Source organism: Clinocottus analis, unplaced genomic scaffold (assembly GCF_023055335.1).
Source record: "Clinocottus analis isolate CAN_PGR_092001 unplaced genomic scaffold, fCliAna1.0.p SCAF_21, whole genome shotgun sequence".
In the NCBI taxonomy this organism is placed as follows: Eukaryota; Metazoa; Chordata; class Actinopteri; order Perciformes; family Cottidae; genus Clinocottus; species Clinocottus analis.
In genome coordinates this window covers 2290229-2311662 of record NW_027175943.1, presented here as the reverse complement: position 1 = coordinate 2311662, position 21434 = coordinate 2290229, and the positions used below count along the sequence as shown (strand labels likewise).

The 21434-nt window shown below is 41.6% G+C and overlaps 4 protein-coding genes across 4 annotated transcripts; 1 reads left to right on the top strand and 3 right to left on the bottom strand.

Annotated features, from left to right (window-relative positions):
• The first annotated feature begins 1069 nt into the window (after positions 1–1069).
• On the top strand, positions 1070–3598 carry LOC137792499 (low affinity immunoglobulin gamma Fc region receptor II-b-like). The gene is made up of 6 exons (XM_068588224.1): positions 1070–1100; positions 1748–2011; positions 2515–2760; positions 2876–2997; positions 3196–3280; positions 3538–3598. The coding sequence occupies exons 1-6, from the start codon at positions 1070–1072 to the stop codon at positions 3588–3590; spliced, it is 801 nt and encodes a 266-aa protein (XP_068444325.1). The 3' UTR covers positions 3591–3598.
• Positions 3599–5852: 2254 nt separating this feature from the next.
• On the bottom strand, positions 5853–9561 carry LOC137792553 (uncharacterized). The gene is made up of 4 exons (XM_068588284.1): positions 9450–9561; positions 7991–8347; positions 6002–7435; positions 5853–5894 (listed from the first exon to the last, which is right to left on the bottom strand). Exons 2-4 carry the CDS (start codon positions 8339–8341, stop codon positions 5853–5855), a joined length of 1827 nt encoding a protein of 608 aa, XP_068444385.1. The 5' UTR covers positions 8342–8347; positions 9450–9561.
• Positions 9562–10766: 1205 nt separating this feature from the next.
• Positions 10767–13009, bottom strand: LOC137792447 (low affinity immunoglobulin gamma Fc region receptor III-A-like). The gene is made up of 5 exons (XM_068588127.1): positions 12939–13009; positions 12314–12586; positions 11972–12232; positions 10984–11103; positions 10767–10879 (listed from the first exon to the last, which is right to left on the bottom strand). The coding sequence occupies exons 1-5, from the start codon at positions 12979–12981 to the stop codon at positions 10839–10841; spliced, it is 738 nt and encodes a 245-aa protein (XP_068444228.1). The 5' UTR covers positions 12982–13009; the 3' UTR covers positions 10767–10838.
• A 3620-nt stretch (positions 13010–16629) lies between these two features.
• Positions 16630–20303, bottom strand: LOC137792440 (uncharacterized). The gene is made up of 5 exons (XM_068588117.1): positions 19888–20303; positions 18816–19023; positions 18648–18712; positions 17936–18058; positions 16630–17370 (listed from the first exon to the last, which is right to left on the bottom strand). The coding sequence occupies exons 4-5, from the start codon at positions 18048–18050 to the stop codon at positions 16730–16732; spliced, it is 756 nt and encodes a 251-aa protein (XP_068444218.1). The 5' UTR covers positions 18051–18058; positions 18648–18712; positions 18816–19023; positions 19888–20303; the 3' UTR covers positions 16630–16729.
• Positions 20304–21434: the final 1131 nt, after the last annotated feature.

The following is a 21434-nucleotide window of genomic DNA, read 5'->3' as shown; positions in this document are numbered from 1 at the left end:
ACCAGTAACGAGCTCTTACCTTCAACAGGTGTGAAGCCGAGAAGCAGCGCGAGGAGGAGGAGGAGGAGGAGAGCGGAGAGAGAGGCGCGGGTACCGGGAGAGAGAGCCTCCATCATGCTGCAGGACGAGGAGAAGGCTGTCCGGACAAGCCGAGCGTTACACTGCATGAATGTGTGTGGAGTTCTCATGAGTCATGACTCATGACTCATGACTCATGACTCATGGGAGAAACCAACAGAAAGTCGGAGAAAATTTCCCCCCGAAGTTTCAAGCATTCTTTTACGATTTGATTAATTGAAATCGATGATTTCCGCGTGTCTGAGTCTGCAGCTGCACGGAGTTCCCCGCGGAGCGTAAGAGAGTCTCTCTCTCTCTCTCTCTCTCTCTCTCTCTCTCTCTCTCTCTCTCTCCCTCTCTCTCTCTCTCTCCCTCTCTCTCTCTCTCTCTCTCTCTCTCTCTCTCTCCCTCTCTCTCTCTCTCTCTCTCTCTCTCTCTCTCTCTCTCTCTCGCTCTCTCTCGCTCTCTCTCGCTCTCTCTCCTAGATGGATGACGGGAAAGAGAGCCTCCAGAGAGGAATAAATAAATATATATATATATATATATATATATATATATATATATATATATATATATATATATATATATATATATATATATATATATATATATGTGTGTGTATGTATGTGTGTATGTATGTATGTATGCGCTTACTTTGGTTTAAAAATATGCATACAACTGTTGTGAGAACTTGTATTCCAGGAATGCAACATTTCCAAATACAGATATGTTTCACTGTGTTAACAAGTTGATGTTAAACTCCAGTTGAATTGTTCTCTTTACAATTTATGTTTTTTTCTGAACTCAATTGAGATACTTTTTGGCACAAATAAACACAGAATAACAACACTTAGCTCGGCTCGAGCCACAATAACCTTGATACACTCTTTTGTCAACACATTGAGGTCATCTGGTTGAAGAAAGTAAGACTTGTGGTTTTAAAGAGGTTGACATCCTGCACAAACCACGTGTTCAGCACAGTCTCATCATGCGGCGCCTCAGTCAGTCCAGCATGGAGATCACAACACTCTGCACTCTCGTCGGTGAGTACCAGATTATGATTATGATTATGTGACCACGAGCATCTTTAACATTAGCCTCCGCTTTTCGATTTTATATGAATCTACTATCTATTATTTGAGTGTATTATTGTGTAACCAGCAGTTATCTGGTTAACAAAGAAAATATAGCTTCCAAATGTTTCTACGTCCATGCCTGCACATATTACTCCAGTATCTCTTAGTCGGGTTTCATGATAATCACAGAGATAATATGAGCAGAGACATCAATTTTAAAGTAACTTCCTTGATTTGAGTCGATGCAAATGGAAGTTAATTCCAGATGCTAAGAAGCCCTTTAAAAAGGAGAGCAAATCCTCAATCTGGCCAATACAAAACTATTTCCCTCTTTTTTTTTAAGCAGCATCGTTCAAAAAGCAACGGATGCAACATTGTTTGTGTCTGCAGGAAGACATGCAGCTTCATATTGCATCAGTTATATTTAGTTCACAGCAGCTATGGTTTGATACATGGTTGAGAAGAAAAGCTCTGAGTGCGTCGGCCGCATGTCACATTATGCAGCTGCAAACCTGCGAAGAGGTGAAAGGTGTGAACTTTGAGACTTTGGGCATCGTAGTTCAATATATGCTGTGAAGATCTAAACGTTGTCGTCCTGTCTCGTCGTCTTTCAGCCTCTCTGAGAGTCGTTCCCAACAGATCCCAGTTCTTCTTGTACGAGTCCGTAACGCTGAGCTGCGGGAAGTCAGGAAACTCCTCTGATTGGAGGGTGAAGAGAAACACATCCATGCACATAGACACAGAGTGTTCCGTCAACTGGGGGAATAGAAATGAGTCCCACTGCTTCATCGGTGCCCTTTACACATTAGACACTGGAGTGTACTGGTGTGAGTTTGGACCTGGAGAGTGCAGCGATCCCGTCAACATCACTGTGACCGGTGGGTTCAACCAAACTACTCACATCGACATCACGAACACGACTTCAAAATAACTCGATGGCACTTTTGGGACACAAACTAAGGTCTCCTGGTTGAAAGTCCCGGCTTTGTTTCATGGGTTTTTCTCACTTTTTACACAACGTCGGCTGCTCTGAACGTAGCATAGTCACACGTATGACTTTAGTACAGACGATGTTGTAAAATGACACAAGAGTGGTGACGTTTTTGAAGCCTAAATGACTTTTAAATTGTCTTGTCAACCACGTGACAGTCTGTAGAACCAATGTGTAGCTACAGCAAGTTAGCTTAGCTAGCTTAGCTTAGCGCAAATAATGGAAGTCGGTGGAAACAGTTCTATTGGAAAGTAACAAAATATCCAAACCCAGAAGCTCCCAATCTTCATTTAATGTGTAGAAAAAAACCCTAAGAAGTACAGCTCACACGTTGCTTCTACCACGTGATCTGGAAGCTACTTGACCTTTTTTGACCTTTCTGTCGACCAGGAGGCTCTGTGATCCTGGAGAGTCCCGTCCTCCCCGTGCAGGAGGGACAACCTGTGACTCTTCGCTGCATAAGTCAGACGCCGTCCTCCTCCGACCTCTTCCACTTCTACAAAGACGGCGTCCTCGTCGGCAACAGCTCGACAGGAAACGCGACCATCCGCAGCGTTTCAAAGTCTGACGAAGGCCTCTACAAGTGCGACATCTCCGGAGCTGCAGAGTCTCGAGGCAGCTGGCTGGCGGTCAGAGGTGAGCCAATGAGAGAGATGCTTTGCAGAATACCAGCAGACGGATGAGGAGACGGGGTGGTGCGTCTGTGTGTTCACGAGAGATAAACCTGCATACCACATTTGTTGTGTTCTAGTTGGGCGTCATGAATCTTCTTTTTTCACTCTTGCGTGCGTTCTACTTCCTGTGGTGGGTATCGGCCTCTTGCTGGCCTCCGCGATGCTGCTGTGCCTCTGGAGGAACCGCAAAGGTCAGCCTGTTTTCATGCTAACAAAATGACATTTTAGCTTCCAGCTTAGGTTGAAAAAAACCTTCTTATGTATAAAAAGGAAATGCGTAAAACGTCCTCTGATTCTGATTCATAGAAATATTTTATAGTATTTCCAATCAGCACTTGTGATCAATTGCAATTTGTCTACAAAAACCTGTGAAACCCACTTGAGTGACAGCGAGAAGTGTTGTGCTGCAGGTGAAGTCGACCCTGATGTGTCGTACACGGACGTCACCATCGCACAGGAAGTGCAGCAGAGGAAGGACGGAGGTAATACGAACACATCGTAGGCCACTTTCCACAAATAAGCAGCAATGGTTGCTCTGATAAATGTACAAAAAATAATGATAACGGGACAAAAATGTCATTTTAAAAGCTTTTCTCGTACAAGTTACTTTGCGGATTTGCATTATTGCGACAAAATATAATAAAATAATGTTAAAAGTGTCGTTCCAGATGTTGCGTATGTTTTCCTTCCAGATGAAACTTTCCATTTACATCTTTTTAACGGTTTGTGTTTTTCTCAGGGATGGATAATTCATCAACCTTCTACTCGACACTCCAACTCGATGCCATGTGATGGGAAACAACAGAACCAGTGTTGAAGTTTTATGCTTAAGCAATAATGGACGAGAGGCTGCGCTGTATCGTCAATAACGTACAGTTCAAGGGAGTGAACTGTACATTATTGTGGATACAGTACTGCCTCGAGTCCATTATTGCTTTTATAATACGGTTACCAGCGACATTACGAATAGTCATAGCTGCCTTTCAGCTCAAAATAGTCGTAGCCACTTAAACGTTGTGTATCGCATTTCAGTGGCGCAGAGAAAATAATCCAGTTTCACGTATGAAACTGAAGAAATATGTTTTTTTTTTACTTTTTCTTCCCCACACCTTCCTGAAAATTTCTCAGATACTCACCTGAGCTTTTTTATTTGTTCTTCACATGGTTTGTTTTGTGTTTTAAGTGTCTCATTTCTTACCAACACAGGGATACAGTCTTGTGGTTAAACAAATGTTATTGTCTCTAAATATGTCTACTGTTTAACCTTTAAAGCAACGAAACAAAGAGCTCAGTTTCACCGCCTACGCTCTCTCTCTCTCTATCTCATAAAGAAGTAACCAGAAGCGTGACTGTATAGTCACAATCCTTTGATTCTGAAAATAGGACAAAGAATGAAGTCACTCTAAACTAATAGCTTATTATATCCTTGAACACGTATGTCCTCATTCCTTTTGCACATGTGAGCTCACGGCTCCGTGAGCTTGACAGAAACTGTGTTTTCGATTAATAACTGTAGTTTTAGAAAAACTACGACAAATAAACACAAGTGCTTTTTTAACCTAAATGTCTCGACTCACAAATCACTGTCAAATCCCCTGAATAACAACTCCTGTGTACGTTCGCTCCATCATGTGAGACGAATGAATGCCAGACAGGCAATACACAATCAATGTTCTCATGAATCTTGTGACATCGAAAGCACCAACAGGAAATAAACTGTAGTTTCTCTTTACTTTCCATTCATTGTTTTTCCCCGTAATCATCATGTGTTTTTTTTTACTTACCTCAATCACTATTTTCTTGTATAGATATTGTATAGATAACGTTTGGTTATGGCAACTTCACAAACTAAAGATGAAAAAAGCTGTTTAAAGGGACAGTTCAGCCCGAATCAAAGAAATACTAAGGGACTTGACGGACCCTGTCTTTTCTTTGAACAATATAAATTCACACTCAATCGAGACACAAAAAAATAACCCTCCAGGTAAAAGGAAAACATATGTATTTTAGATTTCTGGTTACGTGCCTCATGCAAATTCAACACTTTTGGTGGAAACGCAAGCAGCAAACGCCGGTTAGAGGAGCTTTGTAACAACAAATTGATGCAATTTTCAGCTCTGCAGATCTCTGACGGGACATTTACGCCACCTAGTGGACATTTAGATATAAACCACTTTACTCATATAGAGACACAACTGTCCAACTCGCATCACAAGATACTCCAATCTGTTGTCAGTCGAGGCAGAAACAAAGATAATGTGTCATATTAATCACAGTGTGTTGTATTGTATTCTTATTATATGATGTTTTTATTTATTAGTTTATATTGGAGGCAACTGATTAGTGTCAGAGGTTGTTGGTGTTTGTGTGTGTCTCTTTGTGTCTTTGTTTATTTTGTACAGCCCAAAATGAAAGAAAATCACACATTTTCCTCAAAGGGCATAACAATCTGTGCACATGTGAGAATCCTGACTTTTAAATATCAAAAAAATACAGTTAATTTGGTTTTGAGAAGAGGCAAGTTTATTTTCACAACACTTTTCTAGCAATTTAAAATGATGCGCTTAAGGCAAATAAAAGCATTTAAAACCCCATTGAAGAGGAAAATAAACATAATAAAATCATTGAATGAAATCACGTCATGTCATAATCACGTTTTGGGAGGGAATCTGACTACAATAGATGTTACACTATACTTTCTATTAGTAAAGAGATTGAAGTGCAACAGAATCCAAAGTGTGTTATCTCTGATTATTGGTTGATTATTGATCATTTTATAAGAATAAATGCAACGTGATCAACTGAGAATTAGAACCATCAATCTTAGATTGAGATGTAAAGCCAAGCATGAACTCTTCAGAGCAAAACGTCTGTTAGTCGTCATTCTGGTAATCGTATAACATTTGGTAGTACCCAAGAACACTCTGGTAATACTGAGACACATCTGTTTGTGTGGGACACAGGGTGGTAACAAGAGGAGCAGATGTGGGACTAAAGGGAGCAGATGTGGGACTAAAAGGAGCAGATGTGGGGCTGAAGAGAGCAGATGTGGGACTAAAAGGAGCAGATGAGGGGCTGAAGGGAGCAGATGTGGGACTAAAAGGAGCAGATGTGGGACTAAAAGGAGCAGATGTGGGGCTGAAGGGAGTAGATGTGGGACTAAAAGGAGCAGATGAGGGACTAAAGGGAGCAGATGTTGGTACTACTCCTCCTCCTCCGGCGGCGGCTCCCCCTCCGGCGGCTCCCCCTCCGGCGGCAGCAGCGGCGGCGGCAGCAGCGGCGGCAGCAGCAGCGGCAGCAGCAGCGGCGGCAGCGGCGGCGGCAGCGGCGGCTCCTCCTCCGGCGGCGGCTCCTCCTCCGGTGGCGGCTCCTCCTCCGGCGGCGGCGGCGGCTCCCCCTCCGGCGGCGGCTCCTCCGGCGGCGGCGGCTCCTCCTCCGGCCGCGGCTCCTCCGGCCGCGGCTCCTCCGGCCGCGGCTCCTCCGCCGGCGGCGGCTCCCCCTCCGGCCGCGGCGGCGGGTCCTCCTCCGGCCGCGGCGGCGGCGGCTCCCCCTCCGGCGGCGGCTCCTCCGGCGGCGGCTCCCCCTCCGGCGGCGGCAGCAGCGGCGGCAGCAGCAGCGGCGGCGGCGGCATCAGTGGCGGCAGCGGCGGCGGCAGCGGCGGCAGCAGCGGCGGCAGCGGCGGCTCCTCCTCCGGCAGCGGCGGCGATACCTGCTGCGACACCTCCTCCTCCTCCTCCTCCTCCTCCTCCTCCTCTTCCTCCTCCTCTTTCTCCTCCTTCATCTCCATTCCTCGGCTCACTGTCCTTTACGTTTTTGTCCTTTTCTTTCTTCTTCGTAGTTGTGGTGGTTGTGGTTCTGGCTGTTGTCGGTTTGGTTGTTGTTGTTGGGACTGTGGTTGTTGGTGGCATGGTTGTACTTTTGGATTCAGTAGTTGTAGGACGATTCGTGGTTCGAGGCAATGTGGTAGTAAAACTAGATGTTGTACTTTGAGAGCCAGACGTTGAACTTGGAGGGGAGGAGGTCGTGGTTGGGGCAGAAGTAGTTGAAATGGGTTTTGGACAATTGCAATTTTCTTTAAGATTTGGGTACAACTGAGTGACAGTTGTGTCACGAGGACAAGGTGTTCCAGGAAACATGTCAAATTGTGAGTTCACTGTTCCCAGTTCCTCATAGAGCTCGTCCAATGTCTTTGTCTGCATACGTAAATCTCTGTTTTTTTCTTCCGCTACATTTTGACCCCAATGTGCGCTTGCTAGCCACTTGCCTCCACCCACCGCATTGATGCTGAAACAGCAGAATGCTGACCAGAGCATGGAAGGGACATTAACCTTGTTACTCATCTTTTTGGCGCCACGCTGTGAGCCAATCACCAAATAGCCTTCTATGACGCCGTTATTGTCTTTGCAGTAGTCATCCAGAACACATTGGATGCATTCCTCCATTCTCTTCCAGCTTCCCTGGTTGAACGTCGGCTCTTGTGGAACGATGTTGGTCAGGGTGAATGTAGATTTCTTATCATCTTCGGTCGAGGCGTAAGAGCATGGAAATAAATGCCCTCTGTCGTACGCTTGGTTGACGTAATCACAATTTACCGCCTGGTTGAATGAATCCACCATGTTGTTGGTTTTTCCCACGAGCTGTAATAATTGAAAGGCTAAGTTACTGATACGTGCAGACTAACTGTACAATGACAGCAATGGCATATCGATGGCCAAAGTACCAAAACCTCCTATCTGCAAAATGATTAAGGAAAATTGGGGGGAAATCTACACGTCTGTATTTTTGTATTGGGCATTAATAGCATCTTGCTGGAAAATAAGAAGTTTGTTTTTTTATTCTCAAAAAGGTTAATTTCTTTAAATTTGAGGTTTTGCTCTTCGGCCATCAATATGAACTAAAATGTACTCACCAATCTCATGCAATGTGAACACAATTAAGCATTTACAGATAATGGATGATGATTATTGTTATCAGTAGTGTCAGTGGTGTATACATAGTTTTTGTATCTGTGTAGTATTGCAGTAGTATTACTGTATCAGCTTGAATACATATATTTCCACTAGTTGATGACATTTCTGCTAAATTTAACTAAAAATGCAGTAGTGATGCCGTTGCTATGGATTTGGAGCTGTAGAAATCAGTCAAAAATACAATATTATAGTTGTGACATAGAAACAAAAATGTTTAATCACCTCTGGTTCTATTTTCCACTTTTGACCTTTGGGTCGACCAGTTGACTTTATTGCTTTGTACTTGGAGGCAGAAAACACTGGGATCTTGTCATCGGTGTCGTAAAGCGTAAAATATCTCCTTTCGTCTTTAACAGTTTGGCAAATGGGTTTGTATCTGTTCTGGTACCGGATGTTCCCGTTCTCCAAGATTCCCGGGATGTGTGGCGGAGTTTGCTGAAGGAAAAACTCTGCACAGTCGGATACGGACTGCACCACTTCGGTTTCTGTGGGAGCGAAGGACAGGAGGAGGAGGAGGAGGAGGAGGAGAGCTGTGAGGACCAGGGGGCGATGCATCTTCAGGGATGTCAGCATCAAACACTGTATGAGGTCAGAGGAGGGAACAACAGGAGGTCAGTGAGGACTTGTTTCCACTCTTATGGTGCGTTCACACCGAAACACTCGCAAATATTCGCAAGGCTTTTTCGCCTGATTTTACTCGCTCGACTTTATGTGGTTAATTTCGCTTTTTTCGCAACCATTCACGACGGAAAGAGGGCGCGGCTACGTTACCCCAAGTTAGCAGCACATAGCCTCTCTAGCTAGCCTAAACTGACCCGGTCACATTCCTGTAGTTAGCAGCACGTAGCCTCTCTAGCTAACCTAAACTGACCCGGTCACGTTCCTGTAGTTAGCAGCACATAGCCTCACTAGCTAACCTAAACTGACCCGGTCACGTTCCTGTAGTTAGCAGCACGTAGCCTCTCTAGCTAACCTAAACTGACCTGGTCACGTTCCTGTAGTTAGCAGCACATAGCCTCACTAGCTAACCTAAACTGACCCGGTCACGTTCCTGTAGTTAGCAGCACATAGCCTCTCTAGCTAACCTAAACTGACCCGGTCACGGTCATGTAGCTACCAGCACATAGCCTCACTAGCTAACCTAAACTGACCTGGTCATGTTTCTGTAAAAGAGCTTTCATTTCTGCTATCGACCGTGGAAAATTAACAACTAGTTCTGCTTTATACTTGTTGACACAACACTGATTAGCCTTTGCAACTCAGCATCGGGCCAAAAAGCGAATATTCGCAAGGCTTTTTCGCATTATTTGCACCGGCGGGCAAAAAAAGTGAGATCAAGGATTTTAAAACTTTTTTTTTTTTTTACACTTTATGCATAGTTTACTTCTCGGTATTGAAGTGTAAATGAATGATGATGCCATGCACTTTGGTTACATATTAAAGACCAACAGGTGGACTTAGTCAATGCCACGCAATAAAATATATCAGTTAATCAAAATACATGATGAAAAAATAGATTATGTACAAATCTAAAGCATCCAACACATCTTTAAACATAAGACGTCCATTCAGGGACTATCTCAAAGATGAATACATGCTTCTGTAGTGTAGGTACAGTGTTTACCTATATTCTTGATATATCTAACATCTTGAAATGGCTTAAAATCTCAGAAATGCTTACCGCCCCTCAGGTTGTCTGGATGTCAGCTAAACTGGTGTCCGTCAGTTTGGTCTTTCTCAAACATCAACTGAGACTGAAGAGGAACTTAGACTCTTATAGTTTAGGATGTATGACAGTGGGTGTGCCTTTAGTAGCTTTCATTTGATCCCTTTTTAAGATATGCAATACCTTTTAAGCAATGAAATGACAAAGAGTAAGAGCACGAGCATGAAATAAAACAATATAATCAGCTTTAAAAGGTGAGTTCTGCTCTGAAAGTTGGGTGTTTATGATTTTATGTTTAAATATGAACTGATTAGGATATATAATGAACATACATATGTATTTTGTGCATCTGCTGCCAAAGAAATACACTTTTTTTATTACTAAATCATAATTTGAAAGAGGAATTGTTAAAACTTTGTACTGTAAACATTTTAATAGGTGAAGTAAGTCAGTGATTTACTGAAACCAATGAAAGAAATGCTTTAAAGGAAATTGTTTTTTTCAGTTTAATTCATTTCTCATGAATGTCTCTCCTGTTCCTCTTTTACAAGACTTTTGAAGGGGCATTTTCATGGGGTCACTGGCGTCCTTTTATTTTTAAGAGAAATGAAAGTATATACTCAGAAGTCAGCGTTGATTCAGAGAATTGTTTTTAAGAGGAATGAAACCTGCTGCACAGACAGTGTGTGTGTGGGTCAAGAGCTCATCTGGGAACTAATTTACTTTGTTACAGAATTGAACAAAAGGTTGAATATCAATGAATACATTTACTCAATTATTTAAATTCAATTTTGAGGTGCTTATATTTGCTTTGAGGGAAACATTATTAAGTTTTACTCCACTTTGTCTATCGGACAGCTTTACAAATTGGGACGTTTGCACCAAAAACACGTGAAGAGTTTAACTTCGTTTTCTAGAATGTGAGGATTTGTTTGCTTTTTTTAAAAATTATTTAAATATTTTTAACAATAAGGTCTGCTGAAGTAAATGATCTGAGTACTTCCAAGACTTTGAAGAAAAGCTGATTTAAAATGCAGCGCAGTTTCTGCATTGGTAATCGGTAATAATATATAAATATACAAAAGATAATAATTCAGCAATTAAATTACTGCTACAAGTTAAAACACATTATATATCTGAAATCCTCTGACACCTTCTAAGACGGCACAGTGTCGTAATTCCAGTCAATTTAATTTTTTTTCAGCCCTATTTTAGACACGTGACGGTCGACAAGCGGAAATATGTGCCAGCTTTAAAAAAGTTCAGCTTCTGCCGGTGAGAATAAAAGTCCACGCATTTTGTCCAATATTGATTTTTAATGAAAATAAGCATCCCGACAAAATCATCTCCATAAATGATTAGTCTGCATCTGCTTCTCGTCTTCTTCACAGCAGCAAACGAGACTCATCTCTCTGGGGAAGCTCCTTTCTTTGAGTCTGCTCGAGCTGCGGGAAGAGCAGAGCCTTCATTTTGATTAATCATCATTATTCCTCCCTTCATTATCAGCATGAATGCAAATTGTTTGATTGTTATGATCTCCACTTCCGACCTTTAGCCAAGTGTCTGTGGACGCTCACACAGACGGTGAACATGACGACGTGGAGGACGAACAGCAGGACGGCGCACACCAGCCGGGGCATCGGCACGAGAGGAGGAGGCTCAGCTCGGGCTGCTCACAGCCGCAGAGGAGGAAGAGGAGGAGGAAGAGGAAAGGGTGTTTGATTCAATCATGGACTTCTAATGGGGTCATATAGATATAATATCAATCTGGAACTCAAATGATAATTTAGACTTTTTATCTCATAATTATGACTTTTTATCTCATAATTTGACTTTTTATCTCATAATTTTTACTTTTTTATCTCATAATTATGACTTTTTATCTCATAATTTGACTTTTTATCTCATAATTTTTACTTTTTTTATCTCATAATTATGACTTTTTACCTCGTAATGACTTTTTACCTCATAATTATGACTTTTTATCTCATAATTTCAACTTTTTTATCTCACAATAATGACTTTATCTCATAATTATGACTTTTATCTCATAATTATGAACTTCTCTTATCTCATAATTGACTTTTTATCTCATAATTTGACTTTTTATCTCATAATTTTTACTTTTTTTAATCTCATAATTATGACTTTTTACCTCGTAATGACTTTTTACCTCATAATTGTGACTCTTTATCTCATAATTTCAACTTTTTTATCTCACAATTTCAACTTTTTTATCTCACAATAATGACTTTATCTCATAATTATGACTTTTCATCTCATAATTATGACTTTTTTTGTGGCGGGAATGGGCTTCCATACGTGCCCATCCCATTTAGAACAATCAGAACAATTAAAAAGTAGCATGAAATAAAAAAACGCTTGAGTAAAGTAAGTCAAAAAACATGTTGAAATGTCACCGTTTGATAACACAAGCAAACAATACTTCTACTTTCTGATTCACAGGTATTGTGTCACTTCATGCTAAAACTAGCCTCAGCATGCACATGGCATGCAAAGAGCGCAGCACGTCACACCTTGAACAGCCAGCCAGCTCTGTGGCGACTTTCCTTCTACGGGGAGTTCACAGCTGTAGAAACCTTCGTCCGACTTGGACACCTTGGAAAAGGCCACGCTTCCTGCCGATTGATTGCCGAGGAAAACGCCATCTTTGTAGAACTTCGCGGATGAATCCGGCGCGGCTTTTCCGCTCTTGACTTCTTTGGCGGCGCACAGGAGCGTTACTGCATCGCCTTCGGTCACAGGGAGTGCGGGGCTCTTCAAGATGACGTCACCAGCTAAAAAAAACAAACAAAACACAGATTGTCAAACCCTGCAGAGCATGAAGTCAGACCTCAAACATGAACGCACGGCGTTACCGGTCACGGTGACGTTGACGCTGTGGCTGTTCTCCCCCAGCTCGGACTGGCACCAGTACACGCCGCTGTCCGGTGGATACGCGTCCTTAATGACGCAGGAGGACCGCGTCGCCGAGGAGGAAACTCCCCAGTCAGAGTTGCACATCTGAGAAGTATGAGCGGAGGTGTTTCTCTTCAGCAGCCACCCGTCAGGGCTTCCTGCCTCTCCGCATGTCAGAGTGATGGACTCGTACCAGAAGAACTGAGATGTGTTGGGCTGGATGACCAACGTGGCTGAAATACAAGAAGGAATGTAAAACAACAACAACAACTGCTGTACAGATCGTAAATCTAAGGAAGCCCATTTCCGCAACAACAAAAATAGGACCAAAAAAAATGTAAAAAATTAGGACGCAAAATAAAAAAATATATCATATAAAACAATAATTACCCAAAAAAAATAGGACAAATTTCAAAAAAAGACAGAAAAATCATGACCAAAAAAAAGACTAATAAAAAGAATTGAAAAAAAATTTTGACTTTTTTTTTTTTTAAATATTAAGACAAAACCACAAAAGTGTGAAGCGGCTCTTTTGACACACGATAAAACAATATATTAGATTAGGTAGTTATAAAGAATACAAACCGCCAACTGCTGAAAGAAAGCTGAATAAAATGATTTCTTTCATGTCTCCGGTGAAAACTCATGTAAGATTTTTTCAAAAAGAAATTGCCTCGATTGTTTTGTGATGCATTTTAAAAAGACAGTTGAGCTCTTTTCTAACAGAATAAAAGGTTGAAACAGCTGTAAGGTGATTAATAGATGATAATAGAAAGCAGAAAGCAATATATATTTTTAAAAACAAGTTAAATTTCTAACAGAGCAGCAGACAGAGTGACGCGATCCCCATCGTGTCTTGATGTTGTGCGTCTTCTTCTTTACCTCAGGGAGATAGAAAGTCAGTCCACATCCTGGCTTCACAGGAAATCACCAAAACACAACTCATAAGCAGAGGAGTGAAACTGTGTGGTGCGAAACAAAAGCTCTTTCATCTCTTAGACCTGTTGTTAGTCAAAGCTGAGGTCTAAACTGCAGCTGTGGTTTAGTCTAAACACAACAATCGTTCAACAGATGCGGGTCCTTTAGTAATAATAATAATAAAAATAATAATAATTTGATTCTGCATATTTGATTTACACTTCGACAGTCTTAATCTCAGTTATGTTCAAGAACAAGTTAAATGAAAAGAAAGATATTAGACATGTGAATTAAACTGACTACAGTTTTATTGAAAGATCAATATTTTATACTGCAGCAGATTTTAAAGAGACAAAAGTTATTACTCTGAGGGTAAAATGTTATATTACATAATTAACATCATGTTCATGGACTGTAAATTACAAAACAATCCTTTAGAAAACGTATAATTCAATTGTTTCAGCAGCGGCTCTTGATGTAATCAGACGTGTGTTAGTTTGCTGATGATGCTCTACTTTATGCGTCCAAATAAATATTTCAAAAAGACTTCTCGCCGCCACACGCTTCAAAATGCACAAGTGAACATGAAACTAGGACCTTTCTCACCCGCACAAGTTCACAGCCGTCATCAGCCTCATGCCGGGCAGACAAGCAAACAGGAAATGAAACAGCCTGGTCAAAAAAAAAAGTGATAAAACTGATAAACCACAAACTGTCATAGAAAACATCCAAAATCCTTTAATTCAAATATGCAATTTCCAATCAGGGGACAGAAAAAAACACAACACAAACTGGCAATCACTCGTCACTTAGTTTCTGCTATTATAGCAAACATTTGTGTCCACATGTAAAAGGAACATGGCGATGACATCATTCACTTGTGGTCGCTACCACACAAATGATGTGTTGTGTTCACAACAAAAATGGCGGCTCCTATAAAGACATTAGCCTAGATGCTAGCACAGCTTTAGTACTGGAGAGTATTTCTTCTTTGACAGAAGAGCAAAGAACGACACTGAAGGCAGCGACGTCGTCGCTCTACTCCCGACTGGCAAGAGTTTGATTGACAGGTGGCTCACCCAACACTGTTCTCAGGTCACCGCCCGCTGACCTCGTGGTTTAAAACATCCGAACCCTTGAGGCTCTGAGCTTGAGGCCCTGCGAGTCCGTCTATTATCTGCTCACATTCAGTGTCAAACATCCGTCATATCGCTTCCCCTGTGCGTTGTACGTTTCTACTTTTTAGGTCCCACTTCAATCAATTCATTAAATATTCAGAAAACCCGTAAAAACCCCAAATATGCAAAATGAAAGGTTTGACAATGACAAATGAATAAATTGTTTGTTGATAAAGAAAAATACATTTGCAACACAAATAAAAGGTCATTTAAAATGAACTTTACGAAATTCAGTGAGACTTGAACAAACAAATTGATTATATTGAAAAACTTCTCTTTTGTCAATATATTAATTAAAGTGGCGTAAAAGATGGAAAGACTTAGATTTACAATATATATCTAAAACCAGCGTAAAATGAAAGGCAATGTAAAATCAGATGCATTTGTAGTATTTGTCTAAAATCACAGTTTTAAAAGCTGAATGCTGGTGGATCGAACCCTTCACCATTAAAAGCAAATATAAATGCTTTTTATTTGTTATTCAACAAATTAAAGCTTTTATATTTAGTAGAAGGTGTGCAAAAGCTGCCTGTTGACAGGTCGACTTCCAGAAATCCAGAATAAAAGAAACCCTGAATTCTGCACAAGATATATTTTAGGCGATACAAAAACATTTCCTGAACATTGGGAGGCAATTGCTCGTAGGTACCGAACATTTAAAAACATCGGTAGATAAAGACTCGTAGGTACCGAACATTTAAAAACATCGGTAGATAAAGACTCGTAGATACCGAACATTTTATAAACATCGGTAGATAAAGACTCGTAGGTACCGAACATTTTATAAACATCGGTAGATAAAGACTCGTAGGTACCGAACATTTTATAAACATCGGTAGAGAAAGACTCGTAGGTACCGAACATTTAAAAACATCGGTAGATAAAGACTCGTAGGTACCGAACATTTAAAAACATCGGTAGATAAAGACTCGTAGATACCGAACATTTAAAAACATCGGTAGATAAAGACTCGTAGGTACCAACATTTATAAACATCGGTAGATAAAGACTCGTAGGTACCGAACATTTTATAAACATCGGTAGATAAAGACTCGTAGGTACCAAACATTTAAAAACATCAGTAGATAAAGACTCGTAGATACCGAACATTTAAAAACATCGGTAGATAAAGACTCGTAGGTACCGAACATTTTATAAACATCGGTAGATAAAGACTCGTAGGTACCGAACATTTTATAAACATCGGTAGATAAAGACTCGTAGGTACCGAACATTTTATAAACATCGGTAGATAAAGACTCGTAGGTACCGAACATTTAAAAACATCGGTAGATAAAGACTCGTAGGTACCGAACATTTTATAAACATCGGTAGATAAAGACTCGTACCGAACATTTTAAAAACATCGGTAGATAAAGACTCGTAGATACCGAACATTTTATAAACATCGGTAGATAAAGACTCGTAGATACCGAACATTTTATAAACATCGGTAGATAAAAGACTCGTAGGTACCGAACATTTTAAAAACATCGGTAGATAAAGACTTGTAGATACCGAACATTTAAAAACATCGGTAGATAAAGACTCGTAGGTACCGAACATTTAAAAACATCGGTAGATAAAGACTCGTAGGTACCAACATTTATAAACATCGGTAGATAAAGACTCGTAGGTACCAAACATTTAAAAACATCGGTAGATAAAGACTCGTAGGTACCAAACATTTAAAAACATCGGTAGATAAAGACTCGTAGGTACCAAACATTTAAAAACATCGGTAGATAAAGACTCGTAGGTACCAAACATTTATAAACATCGGTAGATAAAGACTCGTAGGTACCAAACATTTAAAAACATCGGTAGATAAAGACTCGTAGGTACCAAACATTTAAAAACATCAGTAGATAAAGACTCGTAGATACCGAACATTTAAAAACATCGGTAGATAAAGACTCGTAGGTACCGAACATTTTATAAACATCGGTAGATAAAGACTCGTAGGTACCGAACATTTTATAAACATCGGTAGATAAAGACTCGTAGGTACCGAACATTTTATAAACATCGGTAGATAAAGACTCGTAGGTACCGAACATTTAAAAACATCGGTAGATAAAGACTCGTAGGTACCGAACATTTTATAAACATCGTAGATAAAGACTCGTAGATACCGAACATTTAAAAACATCGTAGATAAAGACTCGTAGGTACCGAATATTTATAAACATCGGTAGATAAAGACTCGTACCGAACATTTCGTAAACATTGACACATTTTAAAGCCACCCAAACTGATCAGAGATTTCTACTCTATTCTCTATTCTAGCAACGGCTCCGAACCATCGTTGGGTAAATTTGCCAGAACACTGAATCGGTTCCTTGGTGATATGGTGGCTCTACGTTGGGGCTTGGCGGTGTTTGAACGAGGCAAAGAGTCGGACACGCTCCTCAAACGGCCGCCATGCTTTCCCTCTGGATGATCAGCGGGCGACACGTGGATGTTGTGGCTGCTCCCTGGAATCTGGAGACCGGGCTCTGGGATTTGTCTCGAGACGCTGGGTTTTGCATCTTTGTTCTGGGAGAGTTTGACAGATTTGGGATGGTTGCTGTCGGCTGCTGGTTTTGGATTGATGTGTTGGGGCAGCTGTTCTTGGGGATGGTCCGTGGGTTTTGAGACACCTCGTGAAGCTGTAGAGGGATTTCTGTGAATCGTAGGATGGCCGAGATAACACTCAACAGGACTCTGCTTCGATGTGAGGTCATTAAGTTCTTCAGTTAGTCTGCGGATGGTCTCATCTTTGTCACGAAGGTTCGACTTCAGTTCAACGACTTCTCTCTGATGCTCGGCGGTGGCAGTCTGGACGGGGTCAACCTGACTTATCAGATTTTGACCCTCTGCAATGTTGCTTGTTGAATTTTGTTGTGATGATTTCGCGGAAAGCAATTTACGTTCCCCTTCTGTGTGAGAACAAAAAGTCATTTTAGCGTTTCATTATTGACATTTCGGTTACTACTGTTACTAGAAAACAGATTAGAAACAGAATAACATGGTGTCTCCTGCTGTTATCTACCGTTCCTGCTGTTAAACTTGATGCTTCCTGTGTTTGGTTCTCATAAAAAGCTCCAAGTCACTACTTTTATTTGCTTTTCAATCATGAATCTTCGAACAGACAAAGCTTCTTCATGTATCTTTAGGTTCATGAATGAAAATATCTTCGGTCACACTTTGTGTTTGTGGTTCAAGTGTTTGGATTAGATTCATTTAACAATTACCTCACCGAGTAGACTTTTTCTAACTGAGATGAGACCTGATTTGAGTCCTGACTTTGGTACAGATATACTGCCTCTTTTTTTTAACAAACAGACTAATTCCATCAATACAATCTTAAAAGACGCAATGATCACACTTCTATGTGTCCTTGTGTATTTGGCTGATGAAGCTGGTGGTGAATTTCTGGATTCATCAGCTGCAAACAAATCAGGTTTCCATCTCCTTTTAGCAAAAACATTGTTCCTGACTCACCAGAGTTGCGACATTTCCAATATACCAATGGACTTTCAATCATGGCAATTACGACAATTGTGCCAATTATAGATAAGACAACAGCAATGACTAAGACTGGACTGCAGGAGCTCATGCATTCATCTGAAATGATAAAAAAAAAAAAGATTACAGAGCCATAAATATATTACACAAAGTTTCAGACATATTTAATACTCCACAAAGAGACCGCCTGAATAATTGGTAATCAATGCATGCTCATTTTACCAAAATAAGAATTAAACACTATAACAACAGTCACACTAAATGTCCAAGTCATTGGATTCTCAAAAAATAGAAAATAAAAACCGAATTCGCCTAAAAAGAGATGAAATTAACTTATTTAAAATGAGCATGAAATAACATTGGTGTGTATTACTTTGTTTTTTTTTGTTCAAAAATGCTTTGCCCTGGTTGGGGGGGGGGGGGGTACATCACTGGAAAAAGGTTGAGAACCCCATCACACAAAGTAGAAAAATATATTATAGTCGCCCTTTAATGTTCTGTTTCTGTCGTTTCTGACAAGACGTGACTTTCTGGAGCCCAAGTTGGAGTTAAGTTACTGTATCGGCATCCAATTGTCAGAATGAAAGAACACATAGACATGCAGATTATAGCGTATTGATTATTGGCCCCGTCTTTAAAGCAAAATGGAGCTTTTAGTGTCAGGCGGCGTGTTAAAGCTCCAGCGTACCTGGGATGTAAATCTCCGTGACCCTCGTCTGGTTTATCGCAGACTGGTGAACTCTGCAGGAGACGCTGGAAAGAAAAGACGTTCATTTCACTTCGTTTTCAATACTCGTAGAGTTTTGTGCTGGACAAAAACATCAAATGATAGAGCGATGAGGAGACTTCCTCATACTTGTTGCCAGTCGTCACCGTCGCTCTGCTGGAGACGCTGAAACACCCGCTTGTGGAATCTCCATCGATCTGAGGCTCTTTGGCGACGATCTCGTTTCCCCGAGCGTCGAGAATCGAGACCTTGGGCGGCGGGAACCAGCAGCTGGCTGCACAGAGGACGGTCACCGCGGCGCCTGCAACCACCGAGAGCCTCGGCTCAGAAACTGCACCTGAACCAAGAAAAACAAGACGAGAACATCTCAGTCACATGTGCTCCAATGTGGACGATATGCTCCGTTGTAGCAACAGCAGCCGGTCTTTGAGAGATATCACAATCCTCATGGGAGCAATGCCATTACGCAACACTACAGGAGCTACTGACACGTCTCTCTTAGTTCTGGTGAAACTGGTTTGACACTCGATTCCTTTCCTGGCTAAGAGAGAGATGAGAAAATGGATTCTGTGTGGAGAATAAGGAGCTGCAGACAAACAAAACTAACCCTAACCCGTTGAAAACTGTGGAACCAGTTTTGTCTCCAGACCTTTTTTCTCCTGTGTTTGAGTCGTAGGAACCCCCAATTAATTCCAATACTTGTGTTTATTGTATGTATTTGTTCAGCAAAGTCTTGGGAAAAAATTATGTGCAAAAAAACCATCACTTTAAAGAGATATTTTGATGATAACTATGAACATGCAGCATGATATGAGCCAGATTCCCTAAAAAAGCCTCCTGGAGCGTCAATAAGACACCTTTATGGAAAGATTAGGACCTAAAGAATCAGAATCTGCAACAAAAATCACAATAAAACAAAGTCTTGTCCTGTTAGGAAGGAGTTTCTGTCAAAAAACTTAAGTACAAATCGAATATTCTTGCACTACATTTGAATATTTCCATTTCATGCTACTATATTCTACGACATCTCACAGGAACATATCACAATCTTTACCCCACTAAATATATTTTAAAGTTTTGCAGACGTAGATTATTGATGGAAAATCAGCCCCTCTGCAGCATATAAATACAAATGATGTCATAAACAAGGCTGACCCTTCTCCACAACGACATCCGGCACCTTTTAAGTGTTTGAACATACCCACACGGAGCTCTATTGTGCCGGCGCTTCTATGCTCCTTCAAGATGCTCTTGCATTTGTATTTTCCGGCATCGGACAGCCGCACGTCAGAAAGCCTCAGCGACAGGTTTCCGTTTTTCAGCTCCTCCAGGAAGAGGCTGGTCCGGTAACGGTAGTGCGGATGCTTCTCCTCGAAGAGCTCGCAGCCCTGCCGGTACAGGAAGGTGATGTTGGTGGGCTTAGACCGCTCCAGCCCGTCCTTAGACCGCTCCAGCCCGTCCTTAGACCGCTCCAGCCCGTCCTTAGACCGCTCCAGCCCGTCCTTAGACCGCTCCAGCCCGTCCTTAGACCGCTCCAGCCCGTCCTTAGACCGCTCCAGCCCGTCCTTAGACCGCTCCAGCCCGTCCTTAGACCACTCCACCAACAGGACCTCTTTGTCGGCGGAGAGCTGGATTTGGCACGGGAGGATGACCGTCTCACCAACGAAGGTCTGGATCTTCACCGTTTGGTCCCCTGAGGCTCCTCCTGGGAAGAAATACAATATATTTACACTCCTGTTCAAAAGTTTGCAGTCACCCAGACACGATGTCATGGAATATCCTTCACGTCTAAGAGCAAGAACAGACCGGAGAGTTTCACATGAGAGTTAATGGACCCACAAATGTGATGCTGCAGATCCTCAACGAGCTCAAAGGAAGGACAGATTTATAGCTTCTCTCACCCTCACTCGTGTGTGTGTGTGTGTGTGTGTGTGTGTGTGTGTGTGTGTGTGTAAAATGAGCCAGCTGAATTGTATGTAAATAGTTGTCATGGTGGCTGAAGTCAAACATCCTCAAGGAATACCTTTGGAACAGAGGGTTTACATAATAAACACACGCTCACTTGTGCAGGAAGTCATTCTTACACACAACCCTCCCCCCCCCCCCACTTACACACACACACACACACACACACACACACACACACACACACACACACACACAGTTCGTAGGAGTGTGTCCGTACATATGTGACGTCTCCCTCTGCTTCCCCTTTCTTCTGGTTAATTCGCTCAGCCAGGCTTACTTCTCTTTTTATTTCCTAATTCAGTTTAAAGAGTTGAAACGAGGTTATTCAGTTCCACCAAACGTTCAACAGCTTCTACAACTAATGCGCTCACTCCTTATTAATAATAATGATAATAATAACAACAACAACCACGCAAAGTAAAGCCTTCATAAACACAAACACCCACGCACCTGGGACGCAGCAGAGCAGGGCGGTGGCCGCCAGGAAGAGACGACCAGACATGACGAGTAATACAAACAAAATAAAACTCGAAACAAAAAAGTGAAAACGTGGATTGAAAAAAGAAAAAGAAGAAGGAAGTGCAGCGCGTGAAGTTAAAGGTCCGCGTCCACGGAGCGAGACCGACTTCACGGTTCACTAGGCGGCCCGAGGGGGAGGAGTCAGGGGTTTTTACTTTCGATCTCTCATTGGATGATCCGTTCATGGGGGCGGGGCTATTTATGAATGGCCTGAATGAATGGAGAATGCAAAAGTTGACCTCAACGCCTATTATTGTTGGT

Excerpts from the sequence above, each read along its gene's own strand:
- LOC137792499 (XM_068588224.1), top strand. The coding sequence starts at position 1,070 with ATGGAGATCACAACACTCTGCACTCTCGTCG. Across the intron at positions 2,761-2,875 it reads CAGCTGGCTGGCGGTCAGAG|TTGGGCGTCATGAATCTTCT; the intron begins GTGAGCCAATGA and ends GTTGTGTTCTAG. Across the intron at positions 2,998-3,195 it reads GGAACCGCAAAGGTCAGCCT|TGTTGTGCTGCAGGTGAAGT; the intron begins GTTTTCATGCTA and ends GACAGCGAGAAG.
- LOC137792553 (XM_068588284.1), bottom strand. The coding sequence starts at position 8,341 with ATGCTGACATCCCTGAAGATGCATCGCCCCCTGGTCCTCACAGCTCTC. Across the intron at positions 7,436-7,990 it reads AGTGGAAAATAGAACCAGAG|CTCGTGGGAAAAACCAACAA; the intron begins GTGATTAAACAT and ends CAATTATTACAG. Across the intron at positions 5,895-6,001 it reads CCGCCGGAGGAGGAGGAGTA|TCCCACATCTGCTCCCTTCA; the intron begins GTACCAACATCT and ends TGCTCCTTTTAG.
- LOC137792447 (XM_068588127.1), bottom strand. The coding sequence starts at position 12,981 with ATGAAAGAAATCATTTTATTCAGCTTTCTTTCAGCAGTTGGCG. Across the intron at positions 12,233-12,313 it reads CGTCAACGTCACCGTGACCG|CTGGTGACGTCATCTTGAAG; the intron begins GTAACGCCGTGC and ends TGTTTTTTTTAG. Across the intron at positions 11,104-11,971 it reads GAGCTGGCTGGCTGTTCAAG|CCCGAGCTGAGCCTCCTCCT; the intron begins GTGTGACGTGCT and ends GGCTGTGAGCAG.
- LOC137792440 (XM_068588117.1), bottom strand. The coding sequence starts at position 18,050 with ATGAGCTCCTGCAGTCCAGTCTTAGTCATTGCTGTTGTCTTATCTATA. Across the intron at positions 17,371-17,935 it reads TTGGAAATGTCGCAACTCTG|AAGGGGAACGTAAATTGCTT; the intron begins GTGAGTCAGGAA and ends GTTCTCACACAG.